General features: G+C 38.4%; 1 protein-coding gene across 5 annotated transcripts in view; it reads left to right on the top strand.

The window, feature by feature from the left end:
• Window positions 1–27,066, top strand: part of tprg1 (tumor protein p63 regulated 1) — a 59,981-nt gene that overhangs the window by 18,203 nt on the left and 14,712 nt on the right. For 4 of the 5 annotated variants that reach the window (XR_015776676.1, XM_088078080.1, XM_088078079.1 and 1 more), the window contains 4 exons: window positions 6,330–6,514; window positions 13,260–13,796; window positions 15,406–15,497; window positions 20,833–21,009. Coding sequence is in view for 4 of the 5 variants with exons in the window: in XM_088078080.1 (XP_087934206.1) it covers window positions 6,404–6,514; window positions 13,260–13,796; window positions 15,406–15,497; window positions 20,833–21,009 (917 nt within the window). In the remaining variant the exon portion in view is untranslated. Of the gene's footprint in view, window positions 1–6,329; window positions 6,515–12,794; window positions 13,039–13,259; window positions 13,797–15,405; window positions 15,498–20,832; window positions 21,010–27,066 lie in introns of those variants that run through there. The other variant, XM_042483682.2, reaches the window with a different exon arrangement.

The following is a 27,066-nucleotide window of genomic DNA, read 5'->3' as shown; positions in this document are numbered from 1 at the left end:
ATTTTTAGAAAAATAACAAAATAAGCAAACAAAAAATAATTTATCTGGCTCTTATCGCAATTCCACTGAGTGCAGAACTCAGCGATGAGCTGCTAGAAAACCACATTTGGTGTCGAATAAGAAATGAAGCAATGACTCACTGAAAAATGTAAAAAAAAAATAAATAAATAAAAAAAATAAAGGAATAATAATTAAAAACAAATAACAAAGACGGAAAGTTACTTACAAATGTACAAATGTACTAATTTTATTTTGCACAATTGAAAATATAGAATTGCACCTTTCCCTTGTTGTTTTAGATTTTTCTATTTTTTTTATTTATTTTTTAAATTTAATTTATTTATTCATTTATTTGCGATACATTTCTTGCTAAGTTGCTCACCCATGTTTTGAAAAAATCAAACAAGTTTGATGTGAATGGCATCTTAAAACACTGCAATGAAAACTGATGTCAATCCAGGTTTCAAAGAGTTAATACGACAATCCAAAGCCTGATTGAAGCTGCTTAAATAAAGTGTAACCTCCTTTCCGAGGCAGTCTTGTCCATGTTCAAACAGATCATTGACAGTGGAGAGACCTCTGTGGCCTTCTTAGCTACCTGAGTGAAACCAGATCTGGGCCTCGCTGAGCATTAAAATAACAGAAAAGGGTGATGTGTCATCGTAACCTCAACAGTATACCGAGAAGATGATGACTGGATGTTTCTATGAAAGGTCTTGTGTGATGTGATCTATCCTTTCAACAATGCCAGTGAGTCCTATTAAAAAGTGGGTCAATGGAGCTATTTTTAGTAGCCATTGCACACCCCCTTTGTACAAACAAGCAAAGGCACAAATTCTGGATGAATCGTCACCCGGCTGCATTGAACAAATATTCAAGGTGTTCGACTTGCCGGTAAATGGGGTGAACTATTTATCTGGTTTCAAAGTTCACCTCCCTGCAGAGATGAGAGGCTGCGTGAGGGCATGAGATGACTGAAGGGGGGGTGGGGGCTTTGCCTCCTGGATTGGCTTTGATAAACTGGGGACTTGTGAGATTTTTAGGGCTCTCTGTTCTAAAGTGGGCTTCTGTTTCATCATCTCAGAGTCCCGGTGCCTTGCGTGGCTACCTTGTTGTAATTCCTCCTCATTTTCTGGGTTCCTCTCTCATATTGCCTTTCATTCCCAGAGAAAACACTTGAAAAGGAAGTGTTTGCTGCCGTCTCTTCTGTTGGAAGTGACACTGTGGGCGATGATGTGATGGAGGCGTACCAGAGACAACATCCTCACATGCACTTTACTGGATTAATGTTCCACAATTGCACACAAAAAAGTTTGTCGACTAAACAGAGCGTAAAGTGGCATATGTTGGAATCCGAGCTGTGCGCAGAAGCCATTTTTTCAGCAAGAAATGAAGGGAATGAACAATAAAAAAACATTTGGATTACACACTGTTAATGATGGCGGGGAAGCGGTGAATTGCTGCTCGTCTTGCAATCAAGCTCGATAAATCACATGAGGCTGTGCACTGCCCCAACAAACGGGCAGGAGAATGTCAGTGGAGCAGAAAGCGATTTTGCGGCAGAGCAGAAAATGCACTGTATTCCTACAGGCATTGCATGACAAATCTGTGAACTTCTACTAAGTAGAGGTGGAGCATTGTTTGTAGAAATTCCTGAATGGCTGTTTCGCCTCGGGGAAAGCAGACACAAAGAAAACATAAGCATCGCAAATTATAGCTCATTTTGGCCTCAAACTGAAATTCTACTCTGGCTTTAAATTAAGGTGAAATGTTGCTGTATTTAAAGACAGAATTTGCATTGCTGGCTTTTCCAGGAGTGACTGTATATGTTTCCCAGAGGACTTCACCTGCTGGTGAACGGGGGGTGTGATTGATTACTCAGGTCCCCAATGGGAGGGGGCTTTCCAAAAGCTGAGAATAAAAAAATGCTCTTGCAATTTGTTATTATAATTTGTACCATAGCTAAATTAAAATTTGCTGAATTGAATTATTAGACTGTATTTAAAAAAAAAAAAAAAACATAGGAAGGCAAAAAATGGTTTTGGTCTGCCCCTGCAGTAGAGCCCCTTTCCCACTGCACAAACAAACCCCACCAACCACCACTAACACCTGGCTTTGTATGTAATGGTAACAATCTGCAGTAGTCAGTGGTAGTTATTGGTTCTGGCCCTGATCTGCAGTGATGGAAATATGCGACCCATTCTCTTTCCGAAGTCGTCAAATATTGCTGCTTTGTCAGTGATTTCAGTGCATGATACCAGCGCCATAGCCCACTGCTGTGCGGTGTCATTTGGAGGTTGGACAGAACCTGTTGCGGCCGAATGATATGCTGCTGGATGGCGTAAGGTTGAAATGCTGCCAGTAACTATGTGATATAAGGAGCTGGAGGGTCCCTAAAGCACGATTTCGCTTCCCGTCTGAATGTTGAGCCAAACATAATGTTTTTTTAAACCTAACTATGTGCTTTTGCTGACATCTTGGTGGTTGCCACATATTTTTGTTGCCTAACCTAACCGTGTGCTTTTGTTGACGTCTTAGCGATTGCGACTTGCTTTTGTTGCCTAAATCTAACCATGCATTTTTGTTTTCTAAACCTAACCACATGCTTTTGTTGACCCTGTATTGGTTTCAGCATCCCAGAACGTCAACAGCAGATTCAAGACGATACCTATAGCGAATATATAGATGCAGAAGTCCGCTGAAAAAATGTTGACATGTTTGGACTTGGAATGAGAACCTGCTGAAATATGACACTAGAGGAAATGCACTAATTTTAGCTCCTTTGCCAGCGAGATGCAACAACACACTGCCAAAAAATACTGAGTAGTCTGTCTGTCTCTGCCTAAGCAGGGCTCAAACATCACTTTAAATTAGTTTGCACCGAGCTTGAAAGAGAGATTGAATAAGTAAAGAAATAAATAAGAAGTAACCATTATAACATTTTCACTGGCATCCATGCTGCTTTCAACCGTTTACCAACTGACTTAATCTGTGACATTGAATGTGACACAGAAGTGGTGGGAAAAAAAAATGAAGCCAATTTTTAATGGGTTTCCATGTTGAAAAAAAAATTGTGTACATGCACTAATTTTAGTGGAAAAGGGGTAAGGGTTATGTCTTTCCTCAAGAAAGGGAAATCAGATTTATTATTTATTTCGAACATGTAAATAAAGGCAATAGAAAAATGATTATAAAACAAGCAGACAGACAAAAAAGTTACATATACAGATAATAAAAAAATAAAGCAAAAGAAATGGTCAAACATGTGACGACTTGGTTTACATATTCTAAAAGGAGTGAGAAGAAGTTCAAACTTATTTAACCCCAGCCCTTCTTCAGAAGTCACTGAATTTTAATTACCCAGCTTCCTTATTAATCAATTACATTTAGAAAGAAAGGAAGGAAGGAAGCAAAATGTAAAATCTGAAAAAAATTCAGAAGGTGCATGAGAGAGTCAAACAGGGGAAAGGTGCGGGGGCTACAGTAAGTGCACAGGGCCCTGATTTTGGTGCTACGCTCCTGCTGGTGACACCTCAGCACCAAGGGGAAACGTGCAAAGCCGTCAGTTACCAAAAGGGAAATCTCTCTCGTTGCAGCAGCAGTTGGTTTATGAGCAAACCCTCTGCAGTCTGATACTTCCACTCAAAGTGGCAGAGGTCGCAGGTTTCCAGGAAACACCGCTAATATTACTCACCTCGAGTGAAACTTCCATGATGTAATAACCAGTAAACCTCAGAATTCGTGTGTAGAAGTTTCACATTTCTGTTGTAACATGAGTAGTGTGATTAAAAAAAAAACTGCTGATGCTCGAAATGAAAGTCTTAACACAAATTTCCAATAGTGTTTACTGAGGTTACGTAATTTCAAATGGCAGGACACTGATGAAGCCCAAAATAAACTGCCTTGCTCAAAGGCAGAAGTTAAGAATAAATGTGTTACTTGCCACCCTTAATTCATCAGCTCTGATTTGGCTTTCATCCTCCTCCTGTTAGTAGCACATATCAAAGCAATCATTTTCTGGCTACTTTTCAGTGCCAGTCTCACTCGCAGCTCAAGGCTAAAGTGCTCCTCAGATGAGTCAGAAACATCACAATTTATGATGAATTACATGATATCTGATCGGTGCCTCCCGCTGCGTGGATGGGCCAAGTGGGAGCAGTCAGCATGTCCGCGGTGACACGGTTTCGTCAAAGACAAACAGTTGGGATCGGTAATGACATCTGCCAGGAGGGCTTGTCTGCTTTACAGTCAGAGGTGATGTGAGGAAGATGAGACAGAATCAGGATGGCAAGAGAGGGGCAGTGAAGGCGTATTGACATGAACGCATTTATTTACAAGTGCACAGTAAAGCTGCAGCGAGAGGATCTATATTCATCATATCAGGCTGTTGGCTAATAAGCAGAGGTTGGCTGCTGAGCTAATACATGTTAAACATGTTGTAATCACACATGTAGAACATGAATGTGCTCCCTCTGGTCCCGCTCTCCGTGTTCGGCTGCTGTCGCATCATCGCTGGAACAACACTGCCACTTAGTGGCGGGATTATCTCTCCCTCTGGACCAAACATGGCAAGGTCGGCTTCAGCACACTCATGCAGCTCGTAGCCCTGTGTGATATTTGCACCATAACTGAACTCATGAGGATCACTTGAGGTTTCGCCCCGTGGGGAAAACCGCTTTGCATGCTTAAATGTGGGGCATGAGGAGGAAATTTGCAGTGAAAGTCTTGTTTGAACTGCTTGTATCCCCCCTTCTGCTGTTATGAGTTAATACTCTGATATCTATTATTACCCAAGTGATGTTTACACAATCTTGTAACACCAGTGCAAAGCCTGCTTTTCAATTTTGCACACTTCACTGTTGCTGCGGTAGGTGTCAGGCTCTGGAACTATGTGAACATTTAAAAACACTTTTATGTATCTCATTATATCTGCCCTGACACTGATTTAACCTCTTCTTAAACGTTTCAGTTTACATTACGGCTACCTGACTCCAAATTATGGCAAGGCAAAGCAGCTTTATTTTCAAATGTCATATATTGGGGCAATTCAAAGTGCTGTACAGAGCATTAAATATTAAACATATCAAAAGATAGAGACTTACAATAAAATAGTAAACAATGTGCAATAACTATGCACTGTTTGTAGCTGATTCTGCTGTTCACCATGGCAGGGTTAACATACTAGAGGAGCCCTAACTGACTGCTCTCTGTGCTCATGTTCCTTTGCTTGAGTATTGCATTCACTGCATGGTCATTTGATCAAATTAATTTAGGAATATTGAATTTTTAGACCAAATACAGCAATAATAAAGGTCCTAACAATGGATTCTGAGAAAGGCCAACCTTAAAGACCCTAATATGTCAGCTTGACTCGGAGGTAATGTTTTTCCCAAACTAAAAGCGCACTCTGAGAGCGCAGACGTCTGCCAAGGCCAAATGCCCTCTCTTGTAATGTTCATGAAAGTGAAAAATAATTTGTGTATCTGCCATTTTATTTGGAACTGCCCCAAAATATAATGGGTTCTTCCTTGGACCATGCTACACCTTACTACCAAGTTTAATCAAAATCTAAACAGTTGTTTTTCTGTAGTCCTGCTGACAAACAAACACACCGAACCCAAAATAATGGCCTCGTTGGCAGAGGTAATAATTAAATTACCACAAACTACTCTGACTCACAGTGACCAAAAGTTTTTGGGACAGTGAACTGATTCTGATTGGAAACTCTCTGCTCTTTAGAAAAATTTAAAGCAATAGTTTAAACACTTTGAAAAACAGGTGTGGCTCACTGTCGAAAAAGTTAGGCAACATTGATAAGACACCTGTTCATTAGAGTGATGTTATACCCAAAGATAAAGTCAGTCATTATCGACTCACCCTCATGCTAAGTAAAAGTCTGGTGAAGTTTTGTAGTCCTCAAAGCACTTTTTTTTTTAACTTTATATTTTTTACCAATTTCATGTAATGTTCTTGTAGTTTTTACCAATTCCTTGCTAATTTTTGGGTCATTTCTACTTTCATTGCTCATTACCCTCTTCCCATGTTTTTGAAAGAAATGAAGCAATTTTCTCAGGTTTTAAAGGGTTAAACAAAACAAACTTTACAATACACTTTTATTTTCCTGCTTGCTGCTTTTATACTACTTTTTGCACTCAGCTTTAGTTAAACATGCTGTCTCTTAACCCCGAATGCGAGCCTTTGAACCAGAAGCTATTCATGTGAAACTTTGTCTCAGATCAGGACGCAGAGGGTCAGGGCCTCGAACCTTTTGTCTCTGAGAAATGACAGCCACATGTCACACTGATTCATTTGTGCACTATCACTTTCAGGCTCAGCAGACACCGAGCAGACTCTCCTGAAGCTCTCCATCATTGACCTCAAACGTCCCTGTGAACCCAACCTGATGGGTCAGGCCCGGGCCTGCTGGTCACTACAGCCAAGGTCAAGTGAAACAGTTGTCTGCAGTCATCTGGAAGTGGAGCCTGTGGGCAGTAAACACTGTGGTCAGCTCACGGTCAGTATGTGCGGCGCTCCCACGCCACATCATTGTCAACTCAAGACAACATACACTGGTCCCCAGATGCACATTACTGTCTGGAAGAATTAAGTGAAGTTCAGCTGAAATGCAAAAGTTAACTTCAGCTTAAAACTGTGAGAAAGGCTGTAACTGGAACAAAAATGTATTTATTTTACCCATTCTCCTACTTCATATTTAACAACCAAGTGTTTTTCTTTCATACATCATTTTTGATATATATTCCTTTCATTTCCTGCTCCTGGGGTTACGTGGTTAATGACAGTGTTATTACCTGACTCTGTCCTTAAGCGTTTCAGGCGCACGCGACCGGTTCGGTCTGGCTGCGTTCTTAGGTGACACTGCCCATGCACGTTGCATGAGGACGCGCCTGGTCATGTCCAACCGTCTGCCAGCATACAAATGCATCGCCACCAGTTCTGTCTGAGCACGCTCTCATCTGATGCTGTCCAGCTGCGGTCCGGTTTGACGTGGAAGGTGGCTTTTGGCGTCATGCTCGTACGCCGAAAACATAGACAGAGAGTTAAACAGTGTTTAAAAAACACTGATCTGTAATACAGCTTTATTTAGTGTCATTACCGGTTTAAATCACCAGGTTTGTGTGTTTTGGAGAGCAAAGAGATCTGTGTGCATAATTCAGCTCCCAGAAAAAACCTCCTGAACACTGAAGGATTTCTAACAGGGAGAAGTTTCACCAGGTTCAAATCTGCACTAGATGCTACTAAATCCTACAAACTCCTTCTTTAAAGGGAAACTCCTGCAGTTTTCAATATGAAATCTATTTTTACAAGTTTGTGCATCTAAATGACATGTGGGGACAACATTTTTGAATTTGGTCCAGTAGTAACCGAGAGTCCTGCAGAAGTGAGCGGCAAAACAGGCTGCAATGTAATCACCCAGAACAGGTCAAATTACATCAACTAAAAGTGCCTGTCTTTGCCACTGAAAGACTCTGATTGTTAATATGAGTGTAAGGCAACATTATAGAAAGGATGCTACAGAGAAATTAAATGATTTCCATACCTTTTGCATGTTGTAATCTTTTTTATTTCCAAATCTTGCTAATGAGAAGTCTTGTTCTTAATCTTGAAGATTTTTTCACATTGTTGAAAAAGCTGATTAGATGCATACTGTCTAATTTTGAAATAAACTTATAACATAGGTAAAATAGCTTTGTTTTTGGATTTTACTTCTTTAAGTTTAGGCCACAAAAGCGTGCGGTTAGGTTTAGAAAAATAAGTTTGTTCGTTATTAACGCAATGTAACATCAGGTGGCATACACTAGAGTGGCATCCTGCACATACGAGGACACTAAATCATTATTTATTAATATAATTTGGAAGACTTTGCTGCCTTCTGGTATATCTCACACTGCCTCTATGTCTGCTTCTGTGTGTTGGTATTGAAGGAGTTGTCAGTGAGACCGGGCTAGTTAGTAGCAAAGACTTTTAGTGGATGTAAACTGCAAAAATGCCCCAAATGGTTATTGTCGTGCGGCTGTAAGCTGCAACACTCTTGCTCAATAGTGGACCAATTTCAAAAATGGTTGTTCCCATTGGTCACTCAGAAACATAAACACAAGAAAAAAAAATAAAGTGTCCAGGGTGAAAAATTCTGGAGTTCCCCTTTAACATAATACTCAAACCATTTTCCATGCTGGGCAAAATTTAAGTCCTCCGTGGAGCTTTTACTGGGCTAAAACATTGAAGGTTAGGAGTTTTCCGGCTCATCAGGCTTCAGCTGAGTTAATGAACCCTCATGGCCCAGCCCCCGCGCTCTGGTCTGAGCATTACTCACGGGCTAAGCAGGGGAAAAAGAAGCTGCCAGTGTTGCTACGCCTCAGCAAGCCACTGCACACACACACACGGATCATGACTGTGGAACTTACGGGGTCACAGAGGTCTACGCAACATCTGCTGATCCCGTGTGATATCTCAGGAGAGTTCAATCAGGCTTCACTGCAATATGGATAAACAAACATAAACGTGCTGGGACATAATTGAATTACTTCCATCCACCAAGAACATTGAAGATGAAGGCTGGATGCCCCTGGACATGTTTGTGTGTGTGTTTGAGCTGTAAAGTCAACTGATGTCAGCTCGCAGAGGATCCTCTGGCCCAGATTCAACCAGCTCACGTTGGTTTTCACAAGTGTACAACACACCCGACATGAAGAAATATTATTAAGATGTATTAAACATTTCTTCCTTTAATAATTATTCTCACTGAATTTTCCCAGTTATATACTACATAGTATCCCAGCAGACTGAAAAAAGAGCTCAGTTTTGTACACAAAATATTTCTGCCCTCTGACACCCCTTCTAACAATACATTTTAAAATGTAAAATAATAAACTATCAGGAATTTCAGTAACAAAGGAAAAGAAAAAAAATTACATCTTAAAAGAGTAGTCTGACATTTTATGGAAGATGGTTTTACCCTTTGTGAAATACTAATAATACTTACTATATCAACATTTCTTAAACAAGCTCACTTTGTAATCAGTTGGGTTTTTGTGCTTAGACACAACCACCTGTTCTGCTACACAATAAAGTGCAAATGTAACATATCCGTGGTTTGCAGAAAACCGATCCAAAGCAGTACATTTGTGAATGATAAAACCAAAACAATGAGCTGAAAGACAGTAAAATTCTGACGAGCTGAGGGGAACTGCTGAGCCAGATGGCTATTCTCTGTGAGGTATCTTTATGACTGAACCGTTTCACTTTACACGTTGTTATTTATGACACGATGCGATAGGATATCAGGCGATGCGATACAGTGATGTGATATGGTGCGATACAATGTGCTGCAATTCGATACGATACGATGCAAAACAATATACTTTATTGTACCTTTAGGGAAATTGGTCTTGGACTCAGATGCTTTGCCCATAAATGCCTTCACAGTTATAATAAAACAAATAACATGAATGAAACAGGACTTGGAAAATCACCAAATCACACAAATACATAACACATAACTAAAATTGCACATTTATTGCACATAACACATATCGCACCCACCCTTTGGAAAAAAAAATCATCAAACTCATACACAACTGCTGTAGTCTTAAGCAGCATTGTTGAAGAGTTTGATAGATTTGAGCCTAATTATCGTAAAAATATTAAATGTAAAATTTATAGTTAAGTGTCAGTGGAAGTATGTGGGGTCCTATGTGAAAAAGTATTGCACTGATTTTTGCTGAAACTCCGCATAAATCTTATATGTTTAGTGTATACAGTTCATATAAGAGTTCATATGTTCATAACATAATGCACTACACGACTACAGCAAACACACAAAACAGTTTAAGATATACTTGAAAATATGAAAACATTAACAGCACTTGGCGACGAAGTAGAAAGCATGCTGCACTTCTCCCCGTGCCATTATAGTGCACTACATCCACCGGAAATATGACATGTATTATTTAACTTATTATTAATTCATGGTCAGTTCCATGGGTGATAAACATATATGTCTTTGGAAAGCAACAACAAAACAGCACGAAGAGACTGAAGCATAAACTCTAGGAGATATCAACTGTACCAACTGAAATGCTTACATCTTGGCAACAGTGAACATTTCCAGTTATGCAGTGTTGATTTACTTGGCCTAGATACAACAATATGGATTATTCTTATCCTCGCTTCTCCGACTGATGTGATGCATCACGGGGCAGAAGGGTTTCCTAAGTTCACCGGTTTACGTAAAGCGTGCAGCAGCAGAAATCCGATGTTACGCTGCCGTCATGCTGAGATATTTCCATAAAACTACCACCAGGTCTGTGATTCAATTATGCCCTGGTCTTTAGTTTGCAGTTATCACAGAATCTAATGAAAGAAGAACGGCAAAGAGATTTACAGATTTCATGGAGATTTTGAAGAAATTCCAGCTTCTTGCACCAGTGAGTCGATGGGGAAAATTTTAGAAAATTCATTATTAACCCATCACTGAAGCAAAGAAGCTCTGGCTTGATTTGAAGTAATTACTTGACTGCAGACCAAAAAAAAAAAAACTAAATGAGATGTGCACTGAAAGCTACTGGCCATTCACATAATACTAAAGAGCATTAAAATCTCAGCCTGCAGTCCGTGGGAGTAGCTAAGCAACCGTGCAGAAAGAGCGCCTTTAGAAATCTGTCTACATTTCTTTGACGACTGCAGATTACAACTGGATTGGTTTTAAACTTCCAACAAGGCGCTGGAAGAGCTCCCTGACAGAGTAGTGATTGGGAGTGAGTGGCCTTGCAGTATGCTATGTCAGAAGACATTAGCTTACACGCAGACTGATGTTTAAATGGTGATGCTATTCAAGGATTTGTGGGAGGAAAAAGTCTTTTTCGCTTTCAGTGATCTGGTTCATCCCACAATTGCTTGATTGTGTTATTGTCCGGTTGAATCATGAATGCCATTCACTGGTATTTTAGGAAAAGATGTCAAGACAGGAACGTAAGCTTGAAAGAGGAAATCAAAGCGAGCTAAATCTTTCATGAACAGTATAAATAGTGTTTCACAAATCTGTAAGGTTGATCTAGGCAGCAGTTAAAGTTATTCTTCAGTATTGATCCTTTGCTAGCAGAAGCGTGAAATAGGTCCAAATAATGAATTATTATATCAGATTAAACGTTATTGTAGAGCAAAGTACAAGCCAATAATGTTAAACCTGGCTGGTAAAAATGTAACTTTATGTAGAGTTTATAAGTGTGTGTTATAAGTGTCAATAACAAGCCTTTCTGCTCGTTCTTGTTGTTAATAATGTAAATAATGTTCTTACTGTGTTAATGTTTTTATAGTTTTAGATTTATGTTTTATTGATTGATTTTATTAGCTGTACAGCACTTTGACTGAAAGCGCTTTATAAATAAAGTTATTATTATTATTATTATTATTATTATTAAATAACTAGTGTCACTCAACAGATTGTATGAGGGAGGGTACACTTAAATAACTTAATTCCAGAAATACTCAAGCTGACAGAGGTTACACTCAAACTTCTAATGAGACCACACACACACACACACACACACGCACACACACACACACACACACACACACACACACACACACACACACGCACACAGTGGTTTAACCAGTTCACCCTGATCGTGCACATTTCGGTCAGTCTGGTGACAAGTGATTTGACACCACGTATAACCCAGAAAGATCGTGTCAGCATAGCAGTGCATTGAGTGTTTTCAGAGTTATTTAGTCCCATTTTAAAAAAATAAAAATAAAAATAAGAGCACTGACATAAAACATACTTCTGAAAATTAAAAGTTTCTGATTAAATTAAGAATTCGTGAATAAGTAGTACTAATAATTCAGAAAAGGGTTTATGATTGTGGATACATTTGTTTAATCCCTCCTACAGCAAAGGTAAATCCAGCCATGCACCTTTGAGACAGTGGGCTCATTTTGACCCAGGAAATCTCATACAACACAGAAGAGAGTGACATGAGCACTCTTTACACTGAATTAAAGCACTTACCCAAATTCACAACATTTATTAATACTTTTTTTTTTAATTAAAAGAAGAGAGATGAATTTGATTCAGGATAGTTGTTCTCAAACTGCGTGGGGCGTGTATGACCAGGGGAAAACAAGGAAATAATACTATCACACTCAGCTTTATTTTACTAAAATTCAACACAGATCCTTTTTTAAATTGTTGCTACGCCGTCATGATTGGCTACCTGTCCAGTCAGTTTGAACAGTTTGACGAGTAAACCTAAACCTGAGAGGCAGCGTTGTGCCAGAGTAGTGTCTAGCCTGACTAAATTTACATAGAAATATATTGACAGAACTGTTAAAAACTTTGTTCACCAAGGCTTATTTATTTTCATTTTGTAGCACTTAGATTTTGTTTGCACTTTGTACATGCTATTGTAATATTTAATTTTGATTTTTTTTTTTTTTTTTTACAAAGTATGGAAGCTTAATATAACATTGGTGTGGTGTTGTTGTTTTGTGATTGGTAGGTCTTATTTTAAACTAAACTATAAACAGGAATTTAAGAAATTGCAATGTTATTAATTAAAGTAGGCACGGGTAGTGGAGACAAAAATGGGAAATTAACTCTGTGCCGACACATGTGCCACCCCTGCATAAGTCGCTGCCCTACTTGGCCCAAAGTCTGGACACTCCACTGAAACAAAAATTGTGGGGGTACATTTTTATTATTTTTTTTTTTGCATCTGCAGGGGATCATGATAAAAGAAAATCAAATAAAATTTAACAACCACTGTATGAAACCAGTCCCAAATCAACTGCGCACCCATACATAAATCAGTATTCATAGGGGTGCAGTAAGTGCGCAGGTTTGTATGTTTGAAAATCAGAGTAATGAAAAGGCCTGAGTGTTTATCTGAGATGCACTTTGCTCTCCTGCAGCTGATGCATCCGCCCTCTTAAAACAAATATTACAATCGGAACAAGGAAGTTGCTGCTTCCTGATTGTATAGCGTCACATTTTGACACCTGCGACAGCAATATTTCGTGGTAAGTAAATGCTTTTGAACGCCATCACTTTAAAAAGTTGACTAAATGAGATTTGCTCTGTGGAGAAGTTAATTTGTGTGGAGTGAGTTAAGTTTCGAAACTGAGGAAGTTGTAGTTGCATCACTGGAGGGAAACATTGGCGTTTTGCCTGCAGTGGAGTCACAATAATCTGCAAGCTGTTCAAAATCACTTTATAAAATAATTACTTTGTGTTTTTAAAGAGCCCCATCATGGCAGAAGCTGAGGAGGAAGGAGCAACAAGTAAGGAGCAGCAGCAGCAGCTAAGCTCTTCTTCTCCCGGTGGACTTGAGGACGTTCAGCCGGCTGCCCCCACCGAGGGCACCGTGAAGCAGCAGCAGCAGCTCGGGTCTCCTCTTCCCGGCGGACCGGTGGACACTCAGCCGGCTGCTCCCACCGAGGGCACCGCAGAGCAGCAGCAGCTCGACTCTCCTTCTCCCGGCGGACCAGAGGACACTCAGCCGGCTGCCCCCACCGAGGAGCAGCAACAGCAGCTCGGGTCTCCCTCTCCCGGCGTACCGGTGGACACTCAGCCGGCTGCCCCCACCGAGGGCACCGCAGAGCAACAGCAGCTCGAGTCTCCTTCTCCCGGCGTACCGGAGGACACTCAGCCGGCTGCCCCCACAGAGGGCACTGAGGAGCGGCCAGCGGAGGTGGCAGAGGCCCGCCCCCAGCGCAGTGACATCTCGGTGGAGTCATCTCTGGACCAGTTTAAGATGAGACGGTTCTTCGTGTTGAGGGTAAATACTTTCACATTTCCACTTGACAAACGGGGAACTTTGTGCTGCCACTGTTTGTTTGTGAGATTAAATATTTCTGCCGGTTTTTACAAATTTCACACAACATTGCTGCTAATTAGTTAGCGTAACGGTTAACGTTAGTTAAGCTAACTACAACTTCGAGTTAACTTACTTTTACTTTGGTTTAATGTTTTGGGGAGTTTTGCTCTTCTGCTACACCACAATGCAGAGGTATTTGGTCTTACATTTAGTCAGCAGCTGTGTATTATTTATTTAATTTGTAGTAAAACGTGTACACCTACAGCTGCTAGCTAGCTAGCTTAGCATGCCACAGTTAGTTTAATGCTAATTTCATAGATTTATGTTTTTTTCGGTCATTTTTACAAATCATAAAACTCAAATACACAAGTATTTGAGTTTTATAAGTTCATAAGTTAATGTTAATTTTCATATTTTTAAAAAATTTGGTCCAGTTTATTTTGAATATAAAAAACGTCTAAAACCTAAACACAGATATTTGAGATTTATACGTTACAAGTTAGCTTAATACTATTTTTTAAAAAAGGGGTCATTTTTTACAACATATACAACTTAAATACACAGGTAGTTAAGTTTCATAAGTTCAATAAGCCATTGCTTTTATTGCATTGAAAATGGAAAGAAAAAACAAAACAACACCAAAAACAAAATAACAGGACCGTAAAGGTTTAGGCTGAAGCCCTAGCTTATTACACCTACCCTTTTACATTTTTTTTTCTTTACCCCCTTTTTGGTAGCTCCATTTAGATTTACACAGTGCGATAAAAGATATTAGCAGAACAGAAATTAAGTATATATACACATGTAGTCCTATTGTCTACCAAAAAAAAAAACAACATTTCATTTGCAGTTTCAACAAGTAAGTAAGTAATAAAAAATTGCAGTTCAGAAATGCTAGAGATTTGCTAAAGTTTGTTTCATTGCAGTTTGTTGAAATGAAAGCATTAACATCATGTGGTACAGACAAATAAAAACAAATTACAGTCTCAAATATTAGGCCTCTTTGACAAGATGTCATTAATAAACAGAATATTATCAGCGTGACAGTAGGTAGTGTTTGTTGCAGGCCTGGACTGGACTGTGATGGGAAGTCAGTGCATGTTGCCAGACAGACTCAGCAGGCTCAGATTAAAGTAAGACTGTCAGGAGTCCTCAGTATGAACTTCTAATCTTTTTAACTTGCCATTGAAATAATAAAATGATTCGAATGTTGTAAAAATGACAGCATGGGTTGCATTGGAAAACAGAAATGCTTGTAGCTGACAATTCGGATGTGTTGTGTATTATGTACTGAAGCTTTCTCTCGTGTCTTCAAAGAGTTACTTAGATTTATACACAGAAAGCTGCATGCTCAGCTTTCTTCATTTGCAGTCATTTTCACATGCAGAGGCTTCATGTTTTTGTTTATTGTCATTTTGTTTGACGCACAGACACGCTGACATTTTGTTGGAGTACCATTCCCAGCTGTGCATCTGCCTCAAAGATTACCCCCTTAAGCTTTCTGTGCACACATTGTGATTGTCACAATGGAAAATTAGAAAGTGACACCCGTGCATTTCTGTCTCCTCAGCCTGGCACTCTGAATCAGGCCATCAAAGACGTTGAAGCTCTGGTGGATAAAGAAGTAGATGGCAGCGTTCACAGCATTTGGCTGCTGACAGAGTAAGTTTATGGCATTTTTGCTTTAAGAAATACTTATACAATTTAATTAATTGTCAGATTCATTGACAGTTTTATTTTGATCAGGTAATTGTTTCAGCTCTAGTTGTCATATACTTAAAAAAAGCATTCTTGTCTACTCAAAATGCCAATATGATTAGTTATGAACTTAAAAAAAAAAAACGGTCAAAAAATAATAAATAGGGGAGCTATTACATTAAAGAATTGTTGTAAAACAGAGGGATTCTTCAACCCACAAAAAACTGAGATACTATGGAGGACAAAAATGATATAAATATCAATAAATAATTTTTAATAATGTATGACTAAATACACAAATAAGTAAGTTAATTAAGTTATACGAATATTGATTCTGAGATCAATATGAAAAATAAAGAAATAAATTAATACAGAGCTATTGTTTAATATTGTTTAATATATTGTATGTACTGCTTAGCTGCCAATAACCTGCTGCCCATAGGGAGACTGAGTTGTTCCTTGTCTTAAATTCCTCACAAACATGATAAACTACAGTACAGGCCTATATTGCCTCAGCATGATCACATAGAAACATCCTCTTTACTCAAGCCTAATACCAATTTTCTCATCAGACCCACCTCCCAAGAATATCCCAGAAGTCAGTGCAGAGTTAGTGAACTAACTGCCTCAAACACAGAGCAAAATGAAGTGACTGCGAGACATTTACCAAGTGCACTTGCAAATGTCGGGTCGTATCACTCTTGCACAAGCTTTCAGGAAACATTTAAAAGGCTGCCCATGTGAGAATGAATAATACATCCCATTTATGCAGCTCTGTCCAACACACGTTCACGTTTGTCCTACATTCGGCCCGCAGTTACCGTCGCTACAGGAGCCACTGTAGGATTTGCTGCAACATAGAGTCCCTTGTATGGTAATTCAGTGACACTGCTGCTGAGGTTTCCCTGAGGGAGGCTGGTGACTAATGTCAGAGGAGCATGAGAAATTCCTCAAATCTGGCTTTGCAGAGGATTGTCACTAGCTCTAGAAATTCACATCTTGACAGTCTCTCTATTCTCTTTATTATTTTTTGTTGATTTTATTATCTATTTCCCCTTTGTTTATGCATTTTCTTAGATTGTGTTTATCACAAAGTGATACTTTGACACTTTATTTTTACGTACAAATAGAGTATGTGGTTTTATTTTTGTAACAAGACCAAACTAGGGTTTTACCAAATAGTGTCAAAGTGTGAAAATAATTTTCAGTTACAGATAATAATTTAAAAAAAGATAAAAGGTAGCCGAGGATACTTAAAAAATGAAAGTTTTTTTTTTTATTCACAGGAATACTTCAGATTTCTGGCTTTCTTTCTTGCTGAAAGTCAGGCTGGATTTACAGTATGTTGTTCAAGTGACACAATTATGAGTTTTTCCTCATGTGGCTAGATCGGATATGTATCATGAGCTCAGTTCGGTTTCAGGCCTCATTCATATGAGGAAAAACATCAGATCTGATTTGGATATCTGCAAATAAGTCTTCAGGCAGTCAGACAGGTTGGATATTCCTTCGTATGTGAGTCATACGTAAATAAAAATGCAACAATAGTGCATTTTAATGATGTAATTACATGTTCTCAAAAGGGCTAAAGCCAGTTGTCAAATTCAGAGGCTACCTGTTTTTTTAAGCCTTTGGGTTGAAGAAACTGTCAGGGCGAAAATACAGGGCTCGTGTCAAAAAGAACACATTTAAGAGCACATAGAGCATGGTTTCAAACTTTCTTGGCTACAGTGCCAGTGGAAAATAAAAATCTCAAAAGCAAAATACAAGGAAGTCACAATCACAGCAGAGGTGGCAGTAGCTGTATTACATGCCCATTCTACATTATATGCATCTGTTTCAAGCCTAAGCAAATTTTAAGCAAGTTTAAATGCAGATATTGGACTTGAGTCACTTTTAAGAGCGGATATAAACAGTTGTTCAGAAAAATCAGATATAGACAACAGATTGTAATTGTGCATCAAGACTTGTAGTGTAAATCCAGTCTTAAATGAAAGGATTGGCACCGCTCTTATGTCTGTGCATAAATATGAAGCTCCAGTTGAGCCAGCAGCTACTTTTCTCAGTCCAGTCCATCCCAGTGTGTTGTTGTGTCAAGCCAAGTGCCAGCAGCTTGTCAGACCCCCCACAGTCCCATCCTGGATCTCTGTAACACCTCCACGACGCTGTGCCCAGTCAAGGTTAACTCATTTCATTAGCACAGTCAAAGCTCTTCACCCACACCTTTCCCATGATGCCTTGGCTGTTCAGTGAACTGTCTTTTTTGGCCTGAGGCTGCCAGCGGCAATCGGGAGTGTTTCATTTGGAGTTGGCCACATGAACCTGGCTCAGCGGGCCGTACAAAGAGAGCCGCTCCACGAGAATCCATGGCACCATGAAGTAGTTGTGTGTGCAGCAGTGAGGGAGTGTGAGATGATGCTTTTTGTGTCTTCAGTTAATAAAACAGACATTTTTTAACTCCCTTATGCCACATTTTCACTGCAGGTTTTGGCACTGCTCTACTTAACTGGTTCTGTTTTGGTTTTCCATTAGCAAAAGTTGTGGATAGTACCTGGTATCTGTTTTTTTTTTTTTTTTTCCTGTACCATCATTATCGAGACTCCAAGCGAGCTGAGGCGATACTTGAACCTGGAGTTAAAACTGTGCATAGCACTGATCCTGTTGCATGTTTACACCGGTTGATAACCCTTTGAAACCACAGCGAATTGGTTTGATGTCTTTTAAAAACATCGGTAGATGGCAACATCAATTTAACAGGATATTATATAGTTAGCCAAAAAAAAAGTTAAAACAGATTACAAGAAATTACCTTAAAACATGCCAAAAAAGTAAAAACAAAAACAAAAAAAAAACCAAGAGTGCTGAAAAAAATCAGTGTATATATTTTACATATTTATTATATTTTTCTTCTCTAACAATTTTTCAAAAAACTTTTTGAAAAGCTTTTCTCTCAAACTTTTTGGTTAATTTTCGAATGGAAACACGTCATTTTTTGAAAAAATCTCTTTATTGCAAAAAAGTTTTTTGCACTCACATGAGGTGATATTTCAGGGGATTGGAAAAAGTCATATTTCATTTTTTGAACACCCATCAACATGCTTCTTGTAATGTTATCACAATAGGAGAAGTTGCATACCTTCACGCAGTGGCAAACACAGTTGTGTTTTATTTTAAAAATATCGCTCAAGCTTTGCACAGATCTGTAAAGGAAACGCACCTTGAGAGACCTTGGTGGAGCAATGTGTGCTCTGTCACGTTGAAGATGTTGTCATGGCAGTTTCATACAATGTCGATCAGTAGAATTTAAAAAAAAAGAGAAAGAGACCTGGTACCTAAAGTGAGTTTAGTGGAGTTGGGCCAAATCATGCAGTGGAAATTTGAGGACAGAGAAGAAATCAGACTTTCGTTTGTTGCTTTAAAGGTGATTTTTCTTTCTTTTCTTTTTTTTTTTGTTACTAAAAATTTAGCAACTTAGAGATGCCAGCATGCATATTGTATGATCTTTGCCAAGGGCATTTTTGGAAATTTGAAGCTTTTATACTACATAATTGAGCAGCTTTGCTTTACATGTTTTTTGTATTGACTTCATATAACCTCCTGCAGAATACTAACATCAGAGCGGCGCTTCACACAAAAAGACTGAAATACTCGCAGTTAAAATCACTCTCTACAGCAGTGGTTCCCAACGTAGGGGGTGGGACAAGGCAAATCTGAGGTTGTCAGATTTCTCGTCTTTTTGACTTGTTTGTGTGTTTAACTCTTGGCAAGGAAGCAGACTGGCATATTTCACAAAATGTTGAACTATTCTGTAAATCCTGTTGTGACCCCTTTGATTTATCTTGTGACCCCTTGCTGGTCCCGACCCCTATATTAGGAGGGCTGGGATAACAGGATAGATAGAAAGCAGAACAAACCTATTTCTACTACCCAAGATAATATTTATCTGTCAGATTTTCCTTTAATATTTATATATTCTTGTGAAAAATTATTTATTAAAAGAAAGAAAGAAAGAATATAAAATGATATTGTAGTTGAACTGGTTTTATCCGGTGAACATGTGCGACCAGTGACAAGATCAAGGTCAGGTGAAAAGCTATAAAGTTTGGGAACCTTTAAACACTTAAATCTACTGTGCATTCATTTGGCATGAAATAATTATTAACTGGCACCTGAGTGTGTGTCAGTGCACGCTGTATAAATAAAGACATAAAGAGGTTAAAGGAATCAGAAGTGTCAAACATTGGCACATTTTGAAAAATTGCAACAGAAAAAAGTTATATAAAAGGTCAAAGTCTCTTAAATGTGCAAAAAAATAGCTTGAGGTGGTTTTTGCCTTAGTAAAAAAAGAGTTGATATCCAATAAATTGGAAATGGAAACACCTTTCCCAAATAAATTCTTATTCAGTGATAATAAATAGTAATGCGAAGGACTGATCAGCTGTTTGGGCTGTTGTCATCTTCCTGGATATTCCCAGTTTGTCTTAGTCTCTGGACAGCATCAAACATCGCAAATACTAGCTGACATTAAAGAACACTTAAAGCTTGCTCAACTGAAATAAATTCCTATGGAAGAATAAAACAGTCATTTCAGAGAAAAAATTGCCCTGTTTTTCTGAATTTATGAAATTAATATCTCAGGATTATAAGAAAAGTTTTTGTGAAAACAAATCCTGCTTTCATTTTTCTGAATTGGCGAGATAATAATCATGTTAATTCCAAAAAAGGAGCAGAATTGTTTTCATGATTTTTTTTTGTTACAGAAATCTGAGGTAGTAATTTTGTTAGTTTAAAAAACAAGCTGATTTTTTCTAAAGTGAATGCATTATGCTTCTTCAATGTCTTGAAAACCTCTCTCCACATTTCTATCGTAGGTGGGTGAGATGGTTGATTTGTTTGCTTCCAGTTCAAAACCGCTACTTGTACTCTGTTTTTTGGTGGATTGCAGCCATTTGTAAAGTACAGTCTATACCAGCAATTTAAGACAAAACTACGCTCTGCAGAGTCTAGTTAATTCGCTCATTACCAGTTGATGGAAATGCACCTAATTTGCAACTTTTGAGAAGTTTGCATAAAAATTCCCCTGTTTAGTTTCAAGTTATCCTCTGCACACCTTCCCACACAGTAAGCACAAAAATGTACTCTATCATGAAGTCAAGAATTCAAATAGCTAAAAATAAATCACCCTGGGTTAAGAGTTGAGTGAGCGAACAGATTCAATTTGTTTCACAATTAGAATATTGCTACCAATAATTTATTTTTCACTGCAGGTCTAACACCCTCTCTCTGCTTTCTTTTTCAGGGTGGATCACTGGAACAATGAGAAAGAGCGTCTTGCAATTATCACAGACAACTCTCTCATGGTTTTCAAGTACGATTTTCTCATGTTCAGATGTGAGCATATCCAAAGGATCCCACTGAACATCATCGACCGCATCTCCCATGGCAACTTCAGCTTCCCGCCACGCTCCCTGCTTCAGTAAGTCCCTCATTAACCCCTGATCAGTCCTACAGCAAACTGATACCTTTTATTCATAAAAACTGCAACTTTAACTTAAATAGGTGTTGTTATACGTGGTGGGAAATGATTTTCAGGATATTACTGATACTTACATTTAAAGGGAAACTTCTGGATTTTTTAATATGGACGCTATTTTCCTGTGTTTTGTGTCTAAGTGTGATGTTTGCAACATCAGTTTAAATCCTCTAAAAGTTTTTGTTTTTGCCACTGACAGGCTCAGACTATAACTCAAAGTGTCTGGTAACATTATGGAAGGATCCCTACAGACCTTTTTGTTAAAGTGTAAAATCCTTTTTGTTTAACCAGAACCAGCACTGAAATTGCCAAATCCACCAGACTCCATTTAAAACCCCCCCAGCAATTGTAGCATGTACAAAGCCAGAATATTTTCACATCTGACTGGGTAAATTAAGGGTTAATTTACCCTTTAGTTTTATTTTGTTTCTGTCAACTTCTAACAAAGTGTTTTTTAAGATACTAGAATTACTGTACATTAAATGGAGTCAGGTGGGTTTGCCTATATCGATTTCGGGGCTGTGTCTGGTTAAACAAAAGGAATATTTCTCAAATAAAAACATCTTTCTCTGTAGGGTCCTTTCCATAATGTTGTCAGACATTTATGATAACAACCTGATCCTGTCAGTGTCAAAAACAAACACTTTCAGTGGATCTCCATCAACAGTGTTGAAGATGCCTCGATTAGTTACCGTGCAGCTGGTTTGCTGTCGGCTGCAGCTGTCTCGCTCAGTACTGGATTAATATCAAAGACTGTTGTTCCCATTAGTCACTTAGACACAAAAACATGAGAACACAGGATCCAGGTTCAAAAATACCAGACTTACCCTTTAATAGAGTGACATTCATTGACATTGAACAGTGTGCAAAACAGCACTGTGTTACAGAGAAGGCCTCAGATCTCTGGTGTCCTGTCTTATTTTTAGTAATTTTCAGTAAGTCTTCTTTAAAACTGATTTTGCCAATGAAAAAAATAAAAATCCTACTTGGAGAATTGCAAATATTAGCTTTAATTATCTGCGCTGTGCACTAATTTACTTCACAAAAGTAAAATTCCCTGTGACAAAAACCCTTTTTAGCACATAATTAACAGTTAAGCTCGAACACAAAACATGTCACATTTTCTGTTGTATATAAAATCGTTTCATAACTTTTTTTTTTTTAATCAGACAACACATTCTCAACTTTTGTGAAAAATTTGAGGATGTAATGAAAATTGGAACATGCAGCCTTTTTAATGAATTTCAAAGGTTGCAGGAGTATGCATGATTTAATAAAAAGATATTGACAGTGATTTGAGATGTCAGTGAAAACAGTGACACGATGCTGAGGGCAGCATCAGAAAGCTGCGCTGTGATGGGAGACGTGCAGAGAAATTGGTGCAGAGGGCAACCAGGGACACGTGTAACAGCCTGAAACAGGCATGGCAGCGAGACAAGTGTGCGGGGAGTTTTTCGGGGGTAAGGAGTGCATAGCTGTCACTTGGAGCTGTCGCTTAACTGATTAGTGGCAAAATTAATGTAGTCCTTTCATCCAAACCTTTTAAAGACGGCTCAGGGGATACCAAACCAACTAAAACTAATTTGATGAATAAAACGTAATGCGCTGTGAAGAGCTTAGAGAGCGCGGCCTTTATTGGAGGCTTTATCTCTGCACATTACGTTAAATTATACATAAAACGCTCGTGAAAGCCACCCGGGAGTCCAACAGTAAAGAGACGGTTTCAAATGAGAAAGACTCGACCCTCAAACATTTCCCTCTTTCTGTCTTCATCTCCACCACTTCCTCCCTGTTTCTCCCTGCCTTCCTCTCTGTCTCTCCCGCAGGAAGTGTCTTCTTTTGTTCGTCTAGGTCATTCTGGCTTGTTTTTGGCAGAAACTGAGCTACAGTTCATGTATATATGAAAATGAATCCCCCCTTCTGCTATAATACGACATGAAACTTTGTTTCTACATTATAAAATCAATGTGAGAGAAAGTAAGAAAAGTCAGGCTGTGAAGATTATTGAGCCGCTGTGTTAATGTTACATTCCTTTTTTGGAAACAGTTATAAGTCCCCCCTAAAATAAAAAAATCATAAAAGGTGTATAGCACACTGTAAAGTAGATATAAGCAACTATGTACTACTGCGACTATGAAAAACCATAACTCCTATGGGCACTGATAAGTGGAGGCTGTTTATAAACAGATAATGAACGATAATATAGTCAAATGCAGCTGAAATCATGAAAGATGTGTCATGGAAGAGGTTGAAATTGTTGTTATATACTGTAAAGTGACTCTTAGACTGCACTTATTTCTGCCTACAACTACATTACAGTATGTTATAAACCATGTTATGTTCATACAAAGTTACACCGCCAACCACTGGCCTGGCATGCATGCTATAGCTTTTTTTTTTGTTTTGTTTTTTTTTGTGTGGATCAGTGGACATGAGGAACATTGTCACAATGTTATCATATGAACATGTATTTTTATTTTTTAAACGCAAAGAAAAGACTTCTCAGTTTCTATTGGGGCCTGAAAGTCACTGCACATGGCTGCTGGTTCTGGGATTTGTAAGTTCCTGTAAAGCCACAAACTCTAATTTTTACATTTCTAGATGTATACAGATAAACAGATGTTTTGCTTACTTGTTGCTTACTTGAGTTTTAGAGTTGAAGGCAAAGTAGCAGCGTGCAAGGGCTGTAGTTCAGTATGGTGGGTCACGGCCTGCAGCTGCATACAGAATACCCAGGATATAGATTGATGCATGTAATGTGGAGCCAAAGTTCACAAACGCGAGTTTCACCTGAAATCTTTGAGCTGTATCTGTGAGCATCATATGCTGAGGTCAGTACAAGTGAATTGCAAATTAATGCTGAAGCTGGAAGACCTGCCTGCGGGTTCATGGTCAGCTATAATAGCAATAAACAGAGTGGTGTATAAGACGAAGACGGCGTGTTGGTGGTGTGCGACCGTTGTAGGGTATGTGAGTGGAAACACACATTTGACAGTATAACCTGGATGTGCTGATCACTGTGATGATAAATGTTTGGGTGCTTTGAAAGTTTAATTATAGCCAGTGGAACTAATTGAAAGACTCCCCCTAATGCACAAGTTTTATTTGTCATTTTCTAAATGTATTTTGTACTTTTTGATACGGTTTGATATCATAAGAGAAGCTTTTCAGGTTTATAGTCTGTTGTAACCTGTTGCCTTTTGGGAAAGTTTTTAGACTTCATACAGTATAATACACAAGTGTTTTTGAAATGTTCCTTATTTTTTATAATGACAATTGTTTACCAAAGTTGCTCACGGGGAAAATGTTACCTCTATCCCCAGTAAGAGGATTGTGTCTGTTTTGGACATTTTCTCTAATATCTGTTCAAAACAAATCAGTCTTATGCATTGCCATGGTAACAAACTCGCACCTCTCTGTGATTCCCAAATTGGGCGGAGCCATGAAGTTTTGTGTACCATTACACCGTTATAAGCAACGTGTGAGATGCTTTAAAACTCCACAGAGGTTAGAAGAACACCAGTCGGGTGATAATATCGGCGGATTCATCATGAGTGACACCTTTCAAACACTATTTGTCATGTGAACCATTTTAATACAAGAATATTGATTGTAGCCACCTTAAGGGACAGACGTGAGAGTGGTATTGAGCTTCACCTCTAACCCAGCAAGAAATCGATAAAGCATGTTTCCCGGAGCTCAGACTGATTCTTTAAGGTGTTAACTGAAGTCCTGGATATGAAGTGTCTTATAATGTATATGTCTGTGTACGTTTTTCACATTGTGGTCTGTGATTTTAATTGTGGTAAAAGACTAGAAAGGAAAATGTTTGCAGTTTTGATTTATTGGGGATGGATTTGTCCCACAATACAATTTCTCTACGTCAAAGAAATGAATATAACTACATACTGTATATGCTCACGTAAATATTCTCCATTTCTCCACATTAATATTTATCTAAATGTTTCAGCTGCCACCATAGTAACACTTGACTGTCACTCTCAAAGTATTACTGTTCACATTCAAGCCGGTGAGAATACAAGATATCTGCAGCCTGATTTGACGGCTGACAGTTGTCATCTGACCACTTGATGTCAGTGTGCACCCTTGATAGAGACGGTTCAGGGCAGGAGCACGCCACATCACATTTCTTCATCTGTTTGATGTTGTCATCGGTGTTTCTGCAACTGCACATGTGAATCACTGCCGCCATAGAGGCCGTCTCCTGCATGTATGGGCTAGGAAAGCTGACACCTTCACAGTTACGTCAGAGAAGTCAGGCCATTGATTGGCCACATTGAGGAGCTTAATTACACTAAATGTTGCACAATTGTCGCCAAGTGTTTTGCACACTTTGTTTTGCTAGAGCAACACTGATTGAATTGCATACAACCAGTGCTTGTAGATTTAATTTTTTATTTTATGTTTTTGCAGTCATTTCTAAAAGAGGCAAAAGCCAAAACAAAACCATTTGTATATTGATCACTCACACTTTTATGTTGAATTCGGGAAGAAAGCTTTTTAGTTTAGTTTTAGACTTTATACCGACTGATTATACCGCACGAGTTGTGTGAGATTTTGTAAACATATAATTTTGCTGTTAAATGTGGACCCCAATGACTACAATTCATGAACAATGTTCTCAATTTTTGGATTCTTTGTTCACCATGCTGGCATGCAAAAATAAACAAGTTGTCTTCAAGAATTACTCACAAGGTGAGTTATGAATATATAAATGATCATTTGAGGGGTCAAGTATTCCTTTAAATATCCATCATATGGATACTAAATTTATATTGCAAGCCCACTCCTGTTGTAAATTATTAGTCAAAATATAGTCAGAAAATGCACTTCATTAGTAATTATTTTATTATATTACCAATATTATTAAGCTTATACATAAATGTGTAGATCTAGGCTGCATATACAGATGTGGACAAATTTGTTGGTTCCCTTGTAGCTCATTGAAACAATGTTTTATTTCCCCTGAAAACTGATAAAGTTAAAATCAATTGTCTGATGTATACCTGTGTGCCTTTGGTATGTCACAGAGTAAAGTATGTAAGTAAATGTCTGATTTTTATTAAATATGGAATTAACAATAATGGATGCTAATTACTTTTGTCAGAAAATTGTGGGTTCTTCTCTTTTCATGGAAGGGTACCAACAAATTTGTCCACGTCTGTACACAACATACATGAAAAAAATCACAGTATACAAAGAGAAGTAGCAAAAAATGTAACCGAAATAGTTTTCCAAAAAGACGTTCAATATAAACTGCCTTATTAGAGGTATTGAGCTATTTTACCTATTATAATAACTTGTTATAGAAAAACAAGTTATGGCAAATAAAACATTTAAAAAATATTAAAGTTTATTTAAGAACAGAATATAATTATTTAAATTGTAATGACACTAAAAACTCAGCATACAAAAAATATAGACATCACAGGCCACCACAATAATACATTTTTTTGTATTTTCTCTTTTTTGGAATATTATTGTGCGAACCTGTACAACTGGACTTCCTGAGGATATTAATAGATTTCAACTTACTGAACTGTGACTGAAAACCACTTTCATGAACGTTTGACCCCTGTGTTCCCAGACCAGCAGCTTCACAACAAACAATATCAAACCTCCCTCTACAGAGCGTGTTTTCTGGCATCAGTACCCTCATCTGCCTCCCCAAAACCTTGATGATGCCAATAGAAAGTGTTCGGGGAGTGTCAGTATTTTTAGTCCTGATGATTTTGTTTTCATCGCACATTTCTCCAGGTGCGTCCATGACGAAAAAGCACACAGTATCTTCTGCATCTGTGGGGAAAGATGTGTTTAAAGTGCCTTCTTTCCAAACTGTCTAGACAAACTAATTACCCAGCACATCATCTATTTTTTTTTTTATTCCTGTCTGAAAGAGTTGGGTGTGGAGGTTTAAAGAAGCCCCACTAGAGGTTGCTTCAGTAACTGTTGTAGGAAATATATATATTTATGAAGGTT

The sequence above is a fragment of the Plectropomus leopardus genome, chromosome 5, assembly GCF_026936395.1.
Source record: "Plectropomus leopardus strain MGB_pleo_1.0 chromosome 5, ASM2693639v1, whole genome shotgun sequence".
Classification (NCBI taxonomy): Eukaryota; Metazoa; Chordata; class Actinopteri; order Perciformes; family Serranidae; genus Plectropomus; species Plectropomus leopardus.
Note: the sequence above shows the minus strand (reverse complement) of the source record. Positions and strands in the feature narration are given on the sequence as shown.